The 18,104-nt window shown below is 39.1% G+C and overlaps 2 protein-coding genes across 2 annotated transcripts; one reads left to right on the forward strand and one right to left on the reverse strand.

Moving 5' to 3' along the window:
* Positions 1-1,923: 1,923 nt before the first annotated feature.
* Positions 1,924-10,148, reverse strand: LOC136448279 (exonuclease 1-like). The gene is made up of 7 exons (XM_066447632.1): positions 9,966-10,148; positions 8,872-9,135; positions 7,567-7,719; positions 5,771-5,925; positions 3,270-5,344; positions 2,858-2,986; positions 1,924-2,306 (listed from the first exon to the last, which is right to left on the reverse strand). The coding sequence occupies exons 1-7, from the start codon at positions 10,041-10,043 to the stop codon at positions 2,155-2,157; spliced, it is 3,006 nt and encodes a 1,001-aa protein (XP_066303729.1). The 5' UTR covers positions 10,044-10,148; the 3' UTR covers positions 1,924-2,154.
* Positions 10,149-10,345: 197 nt separating this feature from the next.
* On the forward strand, positions 10,346-14,935 carry LOC136448450 (dual specificity protein phosphatase 2-like). The gene is made up of 3 exons (XM_066448015.1): positions 10,346-10,454; positions 11,833-11,986; positions 12,890-14,935. Exons 2-3 carry the CDS (start codon positions 11,885-11,887, stop codon positions 13,979-13,981), a joined length of 1,194 nt encoding a protein of 397 aa, XP_066304112.1. The 5' UTR covers positions 10,346-10,454; positions 11,833-11,884; the 3' UTR covers positions 13,982-14,935.
* Positions 14,936-18,104: the final 3,169 nt, after the last annotated feature.

An 18,104-nucleotide genomic window follows, 5' to 3' on the forward strand; every position in this document is an offset into this window, starting at 1 on the left:
GCGGCTCCTATGCGCGGTAAGATGATTCTTGCAAAACACTCGCCACTAAACTTCTATCCCCGATGTAAACAGAGGCTCTTGATGTTGTTTGCAAAACAGCGATTCTTTGTTACAGTAGCAAATGCTCCATTGTTCAGTATCGACTTCATTCAGACAACACGGACGTGGAAAGTGGCGCCCCTCGGCACAAAACTATGGGAATTTTCATATGGGAGTTCGCTTCAGCGGGAGTTTTGTTTTTGTTTTGACGGATAAAACGCGAAAACCCACGCCGCTTTCGGCACACTTCCGGGTTCATTGATCGCTAAAATTACGCAAAAGCCACCATCAATCGGCAAATAAATGTATGCTTTCCCGAAAACATCTTTTGGTTTTACATTTTCTTCACCATAATGTTGCTATGTAGTCGATAAAACCGCGTTTTTATTGCGTTTTCATGTGTAACATTTCAGACAAAGAAAAAACTTAGACCGCGATTTTGCTGCCCCATGATGCACTTCGTCTGCAATATTCCCGCCTTCAGCTGCAGCAATAACCAATCAGAGACGCGTAATGCGATCATGTGATGATGATTACGTAACACGCGAAATGCATCTTGGGGCAGCAGGATTTGAACAATATGGCGACGGGTGATCGAAAATGAAATGATTTCGTCAATGCAACGCTGTATTTTGCGGCATAAATGCCGAGAGACGAACTTTTATTTTTATCTCAAAATGCGTTTTACACGTTTGTCTTTGACTAGCCCGGTAGAAATCAAGCGGATCGTCGTCTGGTCCTTCAATATCAAGGGAGTTTGTCAGATATCCTGGCGCGAGGTTCTCAGCAGCGTGACGTTTAAACTTCAAAACGTTTTACTCAAAATTTGAGCGGAGTAGAGGGTTAAGTGTTGACCCCAAATAATGGTAATGTTTTCCCGAAAATTCCTTGAAAATGGAACGATTAAGAAAGACACCAGGACTTCATAGCGTGCCGAATACCGGGGCGTGGTCACATCTTGGAGACGCGCCGAGCGACAGCGGCAGATGGGGGGTGCGCACTTTATTAAGGTTTTTCTGTGAAGTATCTCAGCTGGCGTGATTGGGGTTGCGGTGAAGCCCAAATCGGGGGTGCGCACTTTATTTGGGGTGCGTCCTTTATTAGAAGAAATACGGTAGCTGTTGATTTGTTTGACATTTGGTAGTCATTTTAGATAGAACCTTAGCTGTTATGAACTTCTATTTCACTTAATTACCATAGTGCTGATGATTCAATGGTGCTTTTTCAAATTTTATGTTTTATTGCGTGCCATGTACATAATTACATTGATAGCTTTTATAATGAGCCTATTATACATTTTACAAATAAGCACAAGTTGTAGGCCAAGACCAGCTTTTTCAAAAGCACTTAAGTTAAGTGACGTAACTTCAAAATTGCTTTCCCCAATCTGCCTTTCTCTATTAAAACAGTACTCATTTCCCAAAATGACAATTTTTCTTATAGACTGAACAGCCCTTGAGTGACTTCCTCTGGCAGATTTTACTTCAAGTAAAGGGAAAAGACAATTCACACTTATAAACGTAGCCGAAACGCCAGCTTTTTTTAAAAGCTCTTGTTTGGTGGCAATTAATTTAAACCATCATGGTGGCTTTAAAGGTGTAAGAAAATGAAAAGTGTGATCTCCAATTATAAAGGGCTAGTTCTGCTTTCAGGTAAGAAGAAAAGATTGTGTCAGGACTAGACTGTACTTACCATGTCTTATAGCACAAAATGTGTGGATTAAAAACGGACCACAATTCCACCACATGTAATAATCTGTAGATGCAAATCATAAGAGTACAAAAGGCAGTACAGAAGATAGTCCTTTATTTTTCTAACAAGCAAAGAGTTTACAATGTAATGTTTTACTACCAAGATTCTTGGCTTATGATCAAAAATATACAATAACTTCATCGCGACACTAAATATTGCCACATGTGTATCCGGCAATGTTTCACAAAATATCCCGAGATGCTACTAAAGAAAATTAACATATCTGGTTTTCTTGTCTTTCAATTTCCTAATGCTAAGATGATTTGAAAATACTTATTGGTTTAGTCTCCTTAGCAAATAATAAAATCATTTTCTAATCAGATATGAGCAAAGATGTAGGCACTTAAAGGAACAATTAAAAGACTATTCATCAAAAATGTTTCTCTTGACTTTGGCTCCGTTTAAACTGACTGCAATACTGGGTTCAGTCTCCGGAGTGCAGTCTATCACAACGTTGGCCTTGGATGGGGACATCGGTTTTCTGATAGGTTCTTCTTTCTTCTTCTGGCTGGACCCTAGAAAAAAGTGGAATTTCCCTTAATATTTATAGACTTTGACTTAATATTCATTGGTGAAAGGAATGCAAGGGAAAGAAATGGACAATAGAGTATTGTTCATGTAGGTGTATCTGTATCTAAATCAGTATAACCGCCGTTCGGCGTAACACACCAGCTTTGCAGGCACGCAACAGCAGCTGGTTATATTACACTGAACAGCCTGTCACACCTACTGTTCTCCACTGCAACTGTTCTTTAAAAGCTTTTTAGTGAGGATGGACAGAGTACTTGATGACAATGAGTGTTTTAGGTGGTTGAAGGGGAATTTGTAAATCTCAAATGTCTTAACTAGGTAGATTTAAAGAGACAGGAGTAATACCATATCGATGTAGATACATGTGTGCTTATGTAAATAAAAAAAAATATCATACCACAGAGATGTAGGATGAAAATGCTCACTTTTGTTAGTTTGCTTATCAATTATTTTTTCATAAACTCGCCAGAAACTTTACATAGAATACAATGTACGTGATAACATATGTCTGACATGGTAAAAGAGAATTTCCTACCTTTTTCAAAGTTAAACCTATGTAGGAAGTTACTGATTTTGGGCTGGGTACTGCTGTTCTCATTGTTGGCCTTCCTCTTGGTCTGACTGGGACAGGAGCGTCTAGACAGCCCCACCTGGCGTGTTTTACCTGAAGTGCAGGTAAAAAACAAACATAGAAAACAATCATACAATCAGCAAAGATTCCTTTCTAACCGTTTGTTGTAGAATTTAAAGATGTCTAACCAAAACTAAGTTGCTTCAAACTTGTTTAACTTTTAGCACTCTAGAGTAGCCATTTGGCATTGGTTATAGAGTTAGGCAGCAGGAAGAAGGTTAAAAATGTAACATTGCTTTGGACACTATCTGTCAAATTCTACATCATATAAAAGATTTGATTTGATTATCCTCATACAGTAATTATCCAATCATACCTCTGCTTGGTTTCGTCATCCTGGGTGTACTAACACCGTCCTTCATAGCTCTCCTTCCCATGTCCTGCACCACAGCTCTCTGTTCCGGGGCAGTCTGACTTAAGCTGGGTAATGCTGACTTCTCAAAGTATGACGACACTTGCTCTGAAACATCACGGCTTCTTACACTTTCTTTTTTCCTTATCAAAGTTTGGATGGGGTTTTCTTCACCATTTACTCCATTTTCCACACTTTTACCAGAATTTGGCTGTCGTGGTTCTACTTTAATTTCAGCAACCTCTTCTTTGCTTGCATCTTCTGAAGTTTGCGACATTTCAGTTGTGGAAACTTGGCTGTTATTCCCTTCCGACGCGGTGAAGTATTGTGAGCCTTGTGAAAAGCTGATCAAACCTGAGTTTTGGCTATCTGTTGGGGTAAAGTTATCCATGGAATACACAGAGCAGTTATCAAAACTACTGATACTCCGTTCCACTTTCAAAGGTTTCAACGAGCCAACCGGTGATTCTTCCTCTGACAATCCAGCAACAGACTCTTGTGAGCTTGTTGTGTTGTTTACTTCTTCTTGTGAGTTTGTTGTGTTGTTTACTTCTTCTTGTGAGCTTGTCGTGTCGTTTACCTCTTCCTGGGAGCTTGTTGTGCTGTATACCTCTTCTTGTGAGCTTGTTATGATCTTAACCTCATCTTGTGACGTCTTCTTCCTCTTAGCTTGAGACAGAGCTGAGTACTTGAACTTTCCAAGGCTTGATACAGAAGACTTGAGGGTGATTTGTTTCTCAGACGATTTTGCCCAACTGAAAGCACTACCTTGTTTGTGGGCAGCAACTTTGAATGGATTCTTAGGAGTTTCTTTTTGTGTCACCTCTCTGAGCAAATGTTTCTCCTCACTGGATTTAGTAAGTGTGTTCACCAAGTTACTGTCGATAGATGCTTCTGAGGTGTCAATGTTCGGCTCATCTTCAGGGCCACCTGTCTCCTTTTCTTCATCATTTTCTGAAAGAACTCTTTTCCTCTTTTCTGCTTTTGCACTGTTGTCACTCTGGCTCCCCTGTCTTTGGAAGCTCTGGAGTTTTGTCCTCCAAGATGGCACTGTCGGTCCCAAACTGGAGTCCTCTTCTTTCTCTTCCCTTAAAATGTCTACATCTACCGACTTTGAAGGGTCTTCTGATGAACTGTCGTTGTCAATCATATCAAGGAATGTGTCTTGCTTCTCAACTGTGTTTTCTACAGAGTTCTTCTTGCTCTGAAGGTCTTTCACGGCTTGCTCATAGGAGTTTTTGAAATGCCTGCTTACGACAATAGACCCACTGGAGGAGTCCATAGAACTACTTGGTTTGATAATAGCCAACCTTTTCCTGAGTTTAGAGTTTCCACCTTTCTCTGCCCCACAAGTTTTCTTCTCTTCTCTCTTTGCTGAGTTTGGTGGTGAGCCGTACATAGCAGCCAGTTCGCTGTCGGTACATACGTCTGTGGACTCAACTGGTTTTGCTTCAGGCTTTTTAAGAAACGTTGGTGCCTTGACGGTCACTTCTTTTCCTTTTGTAAATGCTGTCTTCACCTCTTTTAGATTGAGAGTGCCAAACTTTGGTCCCATCTTGTAGTCTGGGTGCCACATACAGAGCTTATGTCGCGGTGTGCTTGCCGTCACATTTTTTGGGCCCTGCCACGTGCTAGAGGGGGGTGGTTTGTAGGTGAGTGGGTTGAAATCTCCTACAGTGTTACCTGTATGGATGTCTATGTTACCCAGTGCCATACCCAAGGCAAGTTTCCTTGGTTTATACTCCCCTGCGTACGGCATGTCCGTTGCACTTACGCCTGGCGGATACTCGTGTAGCGGTACAAGCTCTTTCTTCACGGGATCGAAAGCCAGCTGGTATAAAAACGTGTTGTCTGCCTTCACGAAGCCGTCTATGTATTCTGTTGGCGCCACGATGCTAGACTTCAGGTAGGAGCCGATCTTACGCAGAACTTTCGTCATGTCTGATTGGTTAGTCAGGGAGAGAAGTTTCGCTGCTTTGGCGGGTCCGATACCGTGTAATGAAGGGAGGTAGTCACAACCACACAGAATACACATGTACCTGTAAAATAAAGCAATACAAATTTTATGGTACAAAACTCCACAACAGGAAAAGCTACTGTTAACTCTCAAGACCCTAATGATAAAGATTTAATCTCTCTACCCAGAATTTAAAAATAATGATCATCTGGTCTCACCTATTTTCAAAAAGGTCAGACCAGGTGATTATCCTTTACTTAAAAGATTGAAATAAAAAAGCCTGAAAAGTAATAAACCCCTAATTAAAGTCCTTACGCATAACAAAATGTGTCTAGGCCAGTTACCATAAGAACTCAACTTATAAATTTTGTATCTAGTACATGTCCATTGATAAATTTACTGTTTTCAATGATACTAGTAGAGGACCACCTTGTAGCTAGAATCTATACTACTATTTACTACTACTCTGTATCTGTATGATCAGCGGTAAATTTGCATCTTGTCTAACCTAAACTTGTCGAAGGTGAAGTTCTGTGCCTTGATCTTGAGACACTGAGACAGGCGGTGTTTCTCGATCATCACCCCGTTGCCGTTCAGATCCAGTTTGAAGATCACACGATCACAGCCGAACGCCAGCAGATCCGAATCCTCGGTGATCACAGCCTGGTGATGAAGACAAATGTGAAACATGTTTTCATTTGGTAGAAATTATTCCCACTGTCACAAGAGCAGATAATGAACATGTTATCTACAATAAATATTACACAGTAATATTTTAGCTTTGCAAAAAGGGTAATCCGCTTGTAAATATGCAGAAGGTGCTAATTTCACAATGTGTATATTTTGTATTTCATTGCAATCTGTACAAGTATAATCATTATCATCATCAGGTCGAATCACAGATTGTCAATGAACAAGTATACACGAATGTAACAAATTTATATCCTTGGTTCTTAAAGGAAAATAATGCAGCGGATGGGCAAAACTTCAACATCTATCTGAACTGACAAAATGTTATGTAGAGTCAATTCCATGTCACCGAGAGGGTTTTCAGGTAATATTGCTAGTAGTGAGTTCAAACAATTTTAGATAAAAGACTATTCCAGTCAAAATAGTTCTAAATTGTTCAAACAATCAAGAATGAAAGTTTGAACATGTTTGAACTTACTTATATATGTTCGAACTATTTGGAAAGTAATCGCACAAATATCTCTTTATTTAGAACAATTTTCAAACATCTATGTGATTGTTTCACTGTTCGAACATGTTGGAACAATTTGAATCATTTTTCAAATGGTAGATTTGGGTTATTGCCCCCATAAAAGTAGGTGCTAATCACGCTCTATTGTCTGCCTCTGTATATTTTTAAATTTCACGTCTGGACTTTTGTCTTCAGGTGTCTATGCATGGCACCCAGGCCTAATCCCCTATACTTTGAAGGGATGTGTGAATTGCCCTGTTCCCATCCCACTGACCCAGTTATACCATGTTGTTATGATGTTGGAACATGTAGGAACAAATGATCAACCTATTTTCCAACAGTTTCGAAAATAATACAAATAACATGTGCAATGTTAGAAATTTGTCTAACATGTTGGAACACAGCAGAAACTATTTAGAACATCACATGAATGTTGGAAATTGTTCTAAACAGTCACTTATCTCCCTTAGATTGTTACAAAGGTTTTACAAATGTTAGAACAAAAGACAACAAACACCCTCTCGGTAATGTGGAATCGACTCTATATGTATGACAGGCTAAAGATTGCGATCAGCAACTAGGCTGGTAGAGATTCTGATCGATGTCTCTGTACACAGGGACTACAATCAGGATGCTAGAAATATGTGAGGGGGGTCTCCCATTTGATAATCCTACATGTGTAGAGTCAATTCATTGATCTAATGACATGAATGAAAGTTGAAAAGTTCTGACTGTCCTTTAAAGGAGTATCCTTAAATTTACAGAATCCAATCGCAGCATCTCCTAGGGTTTTTCTACAAAAGTTGAATAAGGGGGAGCACACACAGGCAAGGGAGCAAATTCTATGTATTTATGGAAGAATCAGTTGCTGCGTGAAGGCTGTAGGCTGGATATTAAGCTGAAATCTTAATTCAACAAGCTTACTAGTAAGGGGGCGCTGGGCTGAAATAAGAGGGCACAGCACCCCTCTTTCCTGATTTAGATGAACCCCTGATCTCTACTAGTACCAGCAGATTCAGCAATTCTGTGACATTGCAACCTCTATACCAATAATATATATATCGTAAAAAAAACATGGATTGATGGTTAGATAACAAAGATACCTGAGCTATCCCACACTTGTTCAGGTACGCCAGCTGGGCGTCGGCCTCGTACGGAGCCACGATACAGTCCACGCCTACGGCGCGACACGCCTCCATCACCTCGTGGGCCATTGTTGGTGTCACGTTGATGCACTTCTGGAAGCACTCTCTGGCCTGAAAAACAATGACAAACAATGGTTGAAACAACGTTTAAACAAAAATATATCAACTTGAGCACTTTTAGACATTTGCTACATAATGTTACTAGTGCCTTCCCAGGTGAACTATAACATACTATTGGTTACTGTACAAGTACATGCAATTTTTACATGTGTAGTCTTCTTGTAAAATAGAATCCAAATTCAATTTAGATGTGGGCAGTTATTACATCAGGTCCTATTAGTATCAAGACATGTGCACACATATTGAGCATGTCAAAGAACCTATAAGAAAAGAGGGTTCAGTCCAGTGGAATTGGATCAACCCTACATATCATCAGCAGTGTTCTCACCAGGATTTTTTCACAATGTAGGGGTCAGGTACGGAAGGCCAACTTTGCGCGGCGCAAGTCACTCGCGGAGTACCAAAGCCATGATAACAGTTGGGAATCTGGCATCTTCCCGCACAAAATTTTGAAATTCGTAACCAAATAAAACACTATTTACTGCATTTTGAGGGATAGATTTTGTGAATTGAAGTTTTTTCCTCTGTCACAGACTCATTCTAAAGCCAAATAAGAACTTTTTATAAGATTTATGAAGGTTCTTCCCAGAAAGAAACACCCCTATGCTGGTTGAAACACAGCATCGGGGTCCAGATCACAGCATCGGGGGTTCAGATTACAGCATCTGGGGCCCCTATGCTGAAAAGGCCTGGCGAGAACACTGATCAGTCTAATCTTACACTAAGCTTTAATCATAACTTATAAAGCTGTTGTGTTTCACCTTCAGTTGGTTGAACCGTTATGTTATACAAACGACAAAAACAAACAACATAGATCTGTACAACTAGTACCTGTACTCAGTGAATAGTTTCATTAGGTTGCAATTGGTAAGTCACAAAAACTTTTTTGCTTGAAAGTAAGGTACTAGTATATGTATTAGTATTACACTCCAGTACATTTGGGACCGCATATTTTGTGCACATGGATGCCATTCCCTATAACAGTGTAAATATGTAAATACTTTGCGTTTGGGAACACATGTATAAGTGGCGACACCTGTGCTGCAGTGCAATGTGAACCAGTCAGAAGTGCTCTGAGGAAGGTGACAGATGGTTACCAAAACGATGGATGTTAAAAAAAAAAAGAGTCTTTTTATTTAGTACCTGAGCTGCGTTGCCATCCCTGAGAAACTGTTTTCCCTTCTGTAGGTACAGATGTTTCCTCTCCCGGCGAGAGTCCTCCACGCCCTGTTTGGACGGGAGGTTGCACCCGTCGAACACCATGACGGGTTTGATGCCGTGGGACAGCAGCATGTTGACGTACTTCAGAACGAACCTCACGTACATGTCCGACTTCTCGCCCCTCGCGAGATCCATGGCGCAGGCGAACGCTCCACGGTAAATCCAGCAGTAGGCATCTATTGCAACCTGGAAATAGAAAGAAAAAGGTACATGTGCATCACACTACAAAATTGTGATATCTACAAGTGTAACAGTGGGGGTCCAAACACCTCCAACTTACCAGTCTAACTGGTTGCGACCTTTTAGCCTAGTGGTTAAGGCGGTGTGCCTGTGATCTGTGCCGCCGGTTTCGGCGTGGGTTCGAATCTCTGTTGGGATCACTTGCTTCTACTCGCTCCTTTGATTTGTTTCACTGGTTCCCACACCGGGAATCGAACCCGGGCCTTGGCGGTGACTTTGTTTAGTGGCTACCATCCTCCGTTGTAACCGCTGAATCAATCTTTTCACTTGCTGACAAGGAAAAGATCGAGGCAGCGGTTAAATATACTACGGAGGCTAGACTTTGTCTGAAACAACTCTAGATCTGGAATAAAACAACACGTTTACATCATCAGGACAAGTGCCTTATATTTATTTTGTAAACCCCACATGGTCACAAGTTTGCGAAATTATTCATACGAGAATTATGCGTAAAGCACGAAAAACAGATTTTACCCGTTATTATTTGCCAGAAAGTAAGTTGGAAGAAAAATATGTAAATTCCTATCATTATCATAAACCAAATTGCTCATTATGTAACATACTCAGAATGTTGTACATTTGTCCATGCAAAACAAAAACCCTGTCTTTTGCAGTTTAAGCGAAATGGATACATAACCTTTTATATCTGGACTTACAATCTTATAAACTTATATTTCCCTTTTACAGAATATTGAAATGAATGGACAGAACATTTTGTCTGTGTTCGCCCTCCCCACCCAAATATCACGAGCCCCCGCCAAATTTTCCACATGTACCGTGTAACCTGCCAACATTTTCACGTTGACCTGGGTGCTGGCATCCTTCAGGAACGGTAGAAGACCCTGTATTCCCATCTTGGTCTAAAACTTGTGGGTTTTTATCAAAAAAATTCGTGGAATTCACAGTTTGGACATTTTCTGATTTTCCCGCGTCTCCTCTTCTTGGGCCTGCGTACTGAAGACCGGAATGTTGTACTTACCAAAATAGGGGTAAAATTATTTCAAAGAGTTAGAAAACGATACCAAAAACAACAATTGGATTAAGTGTACAATACAAAACATAGATTAATATATCTAGTCGAATTCTTTGTCGTAAAAATTATCAATGATTGTAGTTTATTGGCTTTTCAATAATTCAACATTATTAATAACTCCCATTACAAAAATGGTATCATCTTTTGTATGTCAAAGGTCACCCCTATAGAGGTTGACTTTCTCCGAGAAAATTCTTGACATTTTCCGAGGAAAAGGTCCTAAAAATGCGAGGTAAGATCACGTTTTCACCTTCACTGCAAATAATTCTTCCACCAAAACGCATCGAGTGACATTAGATAGCACAGGTTGTCTTTATTTCGGGGTTTTCTTGTTGTTTATTTGAGCGGAAGGACTTTAGAATGGGAGGTGGGCACCTGTTGTTTGAACTAATGTCAATTATGTAAATCCCCTTTTACTGTAAATAGTGCTAAATACACCATTTATTTCCATGACAACCCGAAATTGCTGTACATTAAGGTCACTCAAAACCACTCACAACTTGTATATGGATTTTTTTTTTCATTTCATTGTAGAGAATTTGCACTCTATCCATTTTGTTACAGTTCACAAATTAATCAGTAATTAACTAACAAATTACTCAGTAATTAACTCAAAAGACGTATTTTTTAGGACGTTTTGACCCTTTGGAAATGTCTTTGTGCTTCTGTCGAGTGTTAATGCTGTTCAAGAATGTGGAAATTGCACCTGGGGTATTGTATTCTGGTTGCCATGGTAACTAATGCCATACCACAATTGGCGGATATACCGTGTAATAACAATGGAATTATGTACCTTTAAGTTGAGAACTGTGCACGCCACTGGATTTACAGGCTAATAGAACTAGGGCAAATTGTTTGTGTTACCATAACAACAGGTATTCAGCTTTCCAGTTTCGCTACCAAAAAAACTCGCATAGAACCCCTTTAAGAATGGAATTTGGACACAGTCCATGAAAACCTATGCCAGGACTTATTTCTAGTCAATATCTGTTACCTTCTAAGCATTTTGCTTTGGAATAGATTCAATACTAATATTGTGCCATTGGGTGAAGAAATGCTTTGTCATTCTTGCGAAGCAGATGCACTTGTTACCTTAATTTGAATTAGACATCCAGGCAAGAAGATATGCCAAATTAGTAACTCAAGCAACTGGATAAGAATTTTAAACAGACGTTTCAGATAGCCTCCGCTGTCTTTCGTCAGTGACTAAGGAAAGACTTGGCAGAACCAGGTTTTATACCAATTACTATAATTACTTACTACCCGGTAGTACTATTCTATTGAACAGATCTATTCAGAGTTTTGGTATAAAAACTGGTTCTGCCAGATCTTTCCTTAGTCACTGATGAAAGATAGCGGATGCTGTCTGAAATGTCTGACTGTTTCGAATTCTTATCCAGTTGCTTGAGTAACTATTTTTGGCAGATGCCTTTGTCACGTTGTGTTTGTTTTATCCATTGGCCTGTAGTACCACTTTATAGAAAGAGTTTGTACTAGTAGTACTAGTATTCAATGGTCGTAGTAACATGAAAATTTCTACATCTTTATTTTAGATATAGTCTGTTGTCACTTTGTATCGTAATCTAACATATTTCATACTTTTCCTTCAGATTTTTCTAGGCTGCTTGGAGTTGTACAGCATACTCTGTGGGACCCACCAACATGGGACAGGTACTGAGCTCAAGGAGATCATCTAAGAACTTCAGTCCAACCCCCTCCCCCATCCGAGCTTCTTATGAACCAGAGTTTGTCAAGCAACTGGAGGTAATTGTACTTAATATGGTTACTGAGGCCTAGGGAAAAACACATTGTTTTTCTGCTTGCTCGACTGACCCTAGCAAAAATCTGCCAACCCAAGTCTTTTTTGGGTTGACCACTGGCAAGGGGCATGTGCATGTGTTGTAATCTTGATGTCTGTGTGGTGAAAACATTATATTTATTGGCTCAGCATGTACAATGTATTAACATGCCAGGGTTGCCCAACTAGCAAAAGCTATTTCTAAGTAAGGGCTAACCGTTGGCAAAAACATGATAGAATTGTTTTCCAACATATTCATGTTGATATAGAAAAAGAGATATAAACAGATCCACTTTTAAAAGTAATTGTAGTAGTAGTTGTAACTGTATTAATTGGTTCACTTTAGCTGAAGTCTAAAAGATAGAAAATCCCTACCAACAGACCCTATTTTATTCAGGACTGTAGTCCAAAGTCAGAACATTACTTTTCCTAGGCCTAACTCAGTAACCATCATATAAGACCTGGTTGGCAGTCAAAATTTTCTAAATTCTTCCCACACCTCTTTTGGTTCATAGGGCGGTACCCATCTCCATTTCTGTCACACAGTTGTGCAAGCATTACAGCAATGGGCTAGTAGTAAAAAGTGTTTAATTGAAAGTAATTAAGCTGTAACATGCCAAATTACCTACAAATTTAAATAGGATAATTGCTTTTGAAATTGTAACAGATAAATTGTAAAACGGTTGGCAAGAAAAGGCAAAAAAATGGGCCGCAACCCACTGTCAAACTAATGTTCAGCAACATTTACAATGTTAGTATGGCTGCAGTTAAGCTTGTATAATTGACAACTCAAGGTTGTAAAGTAACATAAGTATCAGTAAAGTAAACCCACTAAAGTTGGAATCTTTGTTTATCTTCCTGTTTTACAGCTGAAAGGGACCGACATAGCAAACAACCCAGGTAACGCAGACAACGGTCCTTCCAACAGTGTCCCAGCTGAAAATGTAAGTCCTCTCCCGCCAGCTTTTGGGGATAATGTGTCCCCAACAACCAGGTCTTTAACTCAGAGTCCGTCTGCAGAAATGGGGGGGAAGCAAGGGGGAAAGTTCTTGGTGCCTGTTCCACCGGAAAAGGACACGTTGGAAGATGGCTTCTGTACTTCTCAACAGCTTTTCAACTACATGAATGACTCAATGGGGAGTCACTTCATCTTCGACACCAGGTACATGTTGATTCTCGACTGTCGCGACAAAGCCGCATTCGCGGAGAAGCGCATCGTGACGGCAAAACCGGGAGACGCAATCTACACGGATTACGGCTGCCTCCTTCACGACGGGCAGTTGAAACACTTTGTTTACATTGTGCTGTACGGCGAAGGCAGTGAGTTAACCCCTGGCTCCGAGCTTCTCCAAATTTACAAGGAGATTAAAGCTTGTGAGTATGAGCCAGAGATTCTTGTTGGCGGATACGAGGAGTTCTCGCAAAGGTATCCTTTCCTTTGTACGGACAGGATGGTCGGTAGCGTCGCTGACCGCAGGGCGCACATCTCGTACTACCCGTCAGAGATCGTGCTCGGCGCCTTGTATCAAGGTCGCGGCGACCAAGCCACCAATGAGAAAATTGTAAGCGACCTAAGGATCTCTCACATCGTCAACATTTCTAAAGAGCACCCAAACGCCTTTCCTATCTACATAACATACCTAAACGTAAGAGTCGATGACGACATGTCGGCCAACGTGACACACCTACTACCTACAACGACGGAATTCATCGCGGAAGCAATCAAGAGCGGGGGACGCGTTCTCGTGCACTGTAACCTCGGCATAAGTCGCAGCTCAACTGTCACCATGGCGTACCTCATGAAACAACGGCAATGGACGATGAAAGATGCCTTCGACTTTCTTAAAGAACGACGGCAAGTTGCACAACCAAATTTGGGGTTCCTCAGACAGTTGTCAAAGTACGAGATAGAGTTGTTTGGAGCAAAACTCACAGATATTGATGATATCAGCTATTTCTGATTCCCCGTCTTTCAGGTTGTTGAGTGTGCTGGATCAAATTGATGGAATTTAGATTTTGTAGTATATTTTTATAGACGATGTGGCAGAGTTTTGCAAAATCTAGACTGCTTTATGTTGTGATGGTTTTGAAAATTGTAAAAACACAGGCTCAAAGTCAATTATTTATACAGCTGGCTAACTTCTCAATATCAATCTCAATTCTTCAGAATTCTCACCACATATCTGTACATCTGCAGTAATTCTATATTCCTAATATCTTATATTTGACAGAACTTGATATTTGCAAAGCAAGGCAATATAAATATTGCATTTTATGAGTCAGCACCCTCAATATATATGGTGCAGTGGTAAATATAGAAAACCAACTTCTCAATCATTGAATTTAGTTATTTTTGGTTAAGTTTAGAATGCAACGACAATCATAGTTTTAGATTTTGTTATCACATTTCAAATTAGCTTCTCAGTTCTTCATGTAACCTTGCTGTAAATACACATGTCATGTACATTTTTATAGGTTGAAGTTACTGATATTATTTTAATAATAGCTCTATGCAATATTTGGATACAATTCATGCACTTTTCATTTTTACTTCTCAGCAGCAAGAAAATGGAATTGTTTTGTCAGTTTTGATTTAATTTAAGTTTAATGTCTGATTTGGGAATGATCTAAGTCCTAATACTGTAAATGCAAAAATATTTGCGGGGTTTTGACTTCGCGGTAGGGAGAAAATGGAGTGTTTGCTGTTGTTTTAAGTTCCCATTTGAGACAATTGTAGACAAGGTGGTATAGGAGGGCAAAATACTTTGCGGTGGTTTTAAGTTCACAGCAAAGAGCTAATACTGCGAAAACTGCGAACATAAAACCACCGCGAACATTTCTGCATTTACATCATTAGATTTTCTGATATGAGAATTACACAAATTGTGCCTTAGCAATGGAAATAAATTCACTGTGTAATATTACTTACTATATAGAAGTAATGTTTTTCCTTTTGTTTTGAAAATCTGAAATTGACAAGCATCATAGATTTATCTTGTCAATGCCCTAGTTCACTTCTCATTAATTTACAACATGCAATTGAATGCACATGTACATACCTCATAAGTGCCACAATGTCCTAATGTCTACATTATATCATATGTGTGTACATTGGAACTCTGAATAAATAAAACATCAAAAATCAAAACTCATGATCTGTTAATTTTTACATTTCCAAATGCATGCACTAGTTTAGCTGTTTGCTGGTTTGTAACTTTTTGAGTATATGTCCAAATCAGTCCATTCAACCTTGGGTGTGTGTGTCTGTAATCTAAAAAAAGAAACTTGCACGGTAATATAGGTGATACAGTCATTTCCTCTATTCAATACATACAAATGGTTACACTGTTATACTATATAATGTCTAATATGTATATCATAAACTGTTTCACAATTTGCATTGCCAGCACTGGACTTCAAGTGAGTTTTCCGATTGTATAGAATATTACATAATTATCTACTATAGAGTTCTAAAATTACTGTGCATTTACATAAAAAAGAAGTGGCATTCTGTTACCTAAAGGTTAGGATGTTTGACATAAAATCATGAGGGCCTGGGTTCCAATCCCAGATTCTCACTTCATACAGGTGAAGAAAAAGTACCTATAGCTAGTTTCAGTTAGAGTAGTGTTTGAGGAGAGCCTTTAGCATGTTTAATAACCCAACACGCTTATAGAAAAGAGTATATTATAGGGGTCCAACCCAAGTTACATGGTTCAAAGCCTCACAGTCCTTGTGGCTGCACTTTAGTAATTATTGAGGTCACCAAAGGCTTTAATTACAGACCCTTGGAATTCAGCCCCTCCAATTGTAAACTTGCAATTTAACCCTTGGCTGCTAAGAGAGTAGTTGACCAACCAGAATGTTAAAAAAGAAAAAAAAAACATATTAAGATTTCTCAAGAATGTGCCTTCCCCTTTTCACCTTGAGCAGAAGGGTAATATAATTATGTAATTTTGAAGGTTACATTTGGGAGCAGATAGTTCACAAATTCTTGGCATAACCTATAATTGTATGATCCATATTATGCTACTGTTTGTTCCTCTGTCAAGTCAAAAGGCCACTTAACATATATAATCATCCTACTAGTATGCTTGAAGGGATTTAGTCAGATCATGTGTCCACAGATGGGGCATTAGGGAAATCCATGCAGCTTCATTTGACCACAGTGTATGCTCAGAGCAAAGAGGTGGTCAACATCCCCAAACAAAAATTACTGTCAGTAAGAATCTCAGTATTTTTTGGATTAAGCAGGTCAACAGCTACAAAACCTTTTTGTTATCTCTTTTAACTTTGATTGCGTTTGATGTAAGTAACTTTTGCTTGGGATTTTCCCCCAGGGGTCATTGAAAATTGCCAGTTGACCTCATGATTTTCCCTGGTTTTATAAACAAACAAACAAATGAAGAAACAAGCAAACTTTGTATATGTAATCATTGGACCATATAACCACCCTTCGGTAAAACACACAGCTAACTTGTTTAATTTTATAATCTAATGTTTCTTTCAAATTTCGTTTCATTTTAATATTCATATATCGAGCCTCTGTATGTACCAAAGATGTAGCAAGCTAATCTTATTAAACTCAAGGTGAAAACTGCATGCTAGCATAGCTGTATAGGAATTTCTCATACTTAGGTTGTACCAGCAGGAAAGCTTATAGGGTAGTTCCAAAGGAATTAAACCATAAATTATCGTCACCCAGGAGACAAGGTTGGGTTAAAACTGGTTTACAGACGACCCTGATTAATGCATGGTTTGTGTCCGTGTTGTTCTCAATAATTGACACTCAGTAGTCAGAGAGGCACTTTGTGCTGCGAGTGAATTTCAAACAGCCTACTGAAGTGACTTTCACACATACATGCATCAACCGGTTTGAGAGTAGTGCTATCATCATGACACTTAGTACTTCTTACGCACAAGTGTTGTCTATTCCTTTAAACATCTCTTATGCTATACCATAGTCTTCTGCAGAAGGTGAGGAAACCAGTTCAGCACCAAGGACAGACAGTGTTTTTGAATATATGTTTTTGTATCCTTTTAACATCTCTAATGCTATTGTATCATATTACCACTGTGACAGTGGCAATTTTCCTAATGCAATTTTTGGAAAACAGCACAGCACCAAGAGTTTTGAAGAGTTGTTTTTGTATGTTTTTAACATTTTTTGCTACACCACAGTGGCAATTTCCTTAACATCAGTTGTGGAAAACATTTCACCACCAATGAATATTTTTAAAAAGATTTTTTTGTATCTTTTTAACATCTCTTATGCTTTACTACAGTGGCAATTTCCCTAACACCAGTTGTGGCAAACAGTTCAGCACCAAGGACAGTGTTTTCTAAGTTTTTTTTGTATCTTTCCAACATCTCGTATGCTTTACCACAGTGGCAATTTTCCTAATGCCAGTTACAGAAAACAGTTCAGCACCAAGAACAGGCAGTGTTTTTAAAGATTTGTTTTTGTATCTTTTTAACATCTCTTATGCTTTACCACAGTGGCAATTTTCCTAATGCCAGTTACAGAAAACAGTTCAGCACCAAGGACAGGCAGTGTTTTTAAAGATTTGTTTTTGTATCTTTTTAACATCTCTTATGCTTTACCACAGTGGCAATTTTCCTAATGCCAGTTACAGAAAACAGTTCAGCACCAAGGACAGGCAGTGTTTTTGGAGATTTGTTTTTGTAACTTTTTGACATTTCTTATGCTATGCCACAGTGGTAATTTTCATGATGCCAGTTGTGGAAAACAGTTCAGCACCAAGGACAGGCAGTGTTTTTGGAGATTTGTTTGCAATGAAATGGCCTGTAAGGTTCTTATCATAATGATTGCTGTAAGTTTAATCAAAATGCCAAAAGAGAATGTTTGCAAGGAGATTTCAGAAACAAAAGTTGATTGACATGAAATAATACATGTTTTGATTTTTAATCAAAGTCCCCATTGGGAAGATTAAAAAAGCAGGTCATTGTGCAAGACTTTTAGTTACATTCAACAGAGGCAGTTATATAACTGATAGCCATCATTGCAAAGTTTCTATACCAATCTGTACATAGATTTACAAAGTTCTTATTGATAAACATTTT

Source organism: Branchiostoma lanceolatum, chromosome 14 (genome assembly GCF_035083965.1).
Source record: "Branchiostoma lanceolatum isolate klBraLanc5 chromosome 14, klBraLanc5.hap2, whole genome shotgun sequence".
Classification (NCBI taxonomy): Eukaryota; Metazoa; Chordata; class Leptocardii; order Amphioxiformes; family Branchiostomatidae; genus Branchiostoma; species Branchiostoma lanceolatum.

What these genes read in the sequence shown, in the direction of transcription:
- LOC136448279 (XM_066447632.1), bottom strand. Translation starts at nt 10,043, where the DNA reads ATGGGAATACAGGGTCTTCTACCGTTCCTGAAGGATGCCAGCACCCAG. An exon ending in AAATGTTGGCAGGTTACACG is followed by an intron (nt 9,136 to 9,965) that starts GTACATGTGGAA and finishes TTCTATTTCCAG; the next exon opens with GTTGCAATAGATGCCTACTG. An exon ending in TAGGTTTAACTTTGAAAAAG is followed by an intron (nt 2,307 to 2,857) that starts GTAGGAAATTCT and finishes ACTTTTTTCTAG; the next exon opens with GGTCCAGCCAGAAGAAGAAA.
- LOC136448450 (XM_066448015.1), top strand. Translation starts at nt 11,885, where the DNA reads ATGGGACAGGTACTGAGCTCAAGGAGATCATCTAAGAACTTCAGTCCA. An exon ending in AGTTTGTCAAGCAACTGGAG is followed by an intron (nt 11,987 to 12,889) that starts GTAATTGTACTT and finishes CCTGTTTTACAG; the next exon opens with CTGAAAGGGACCGACATAGC.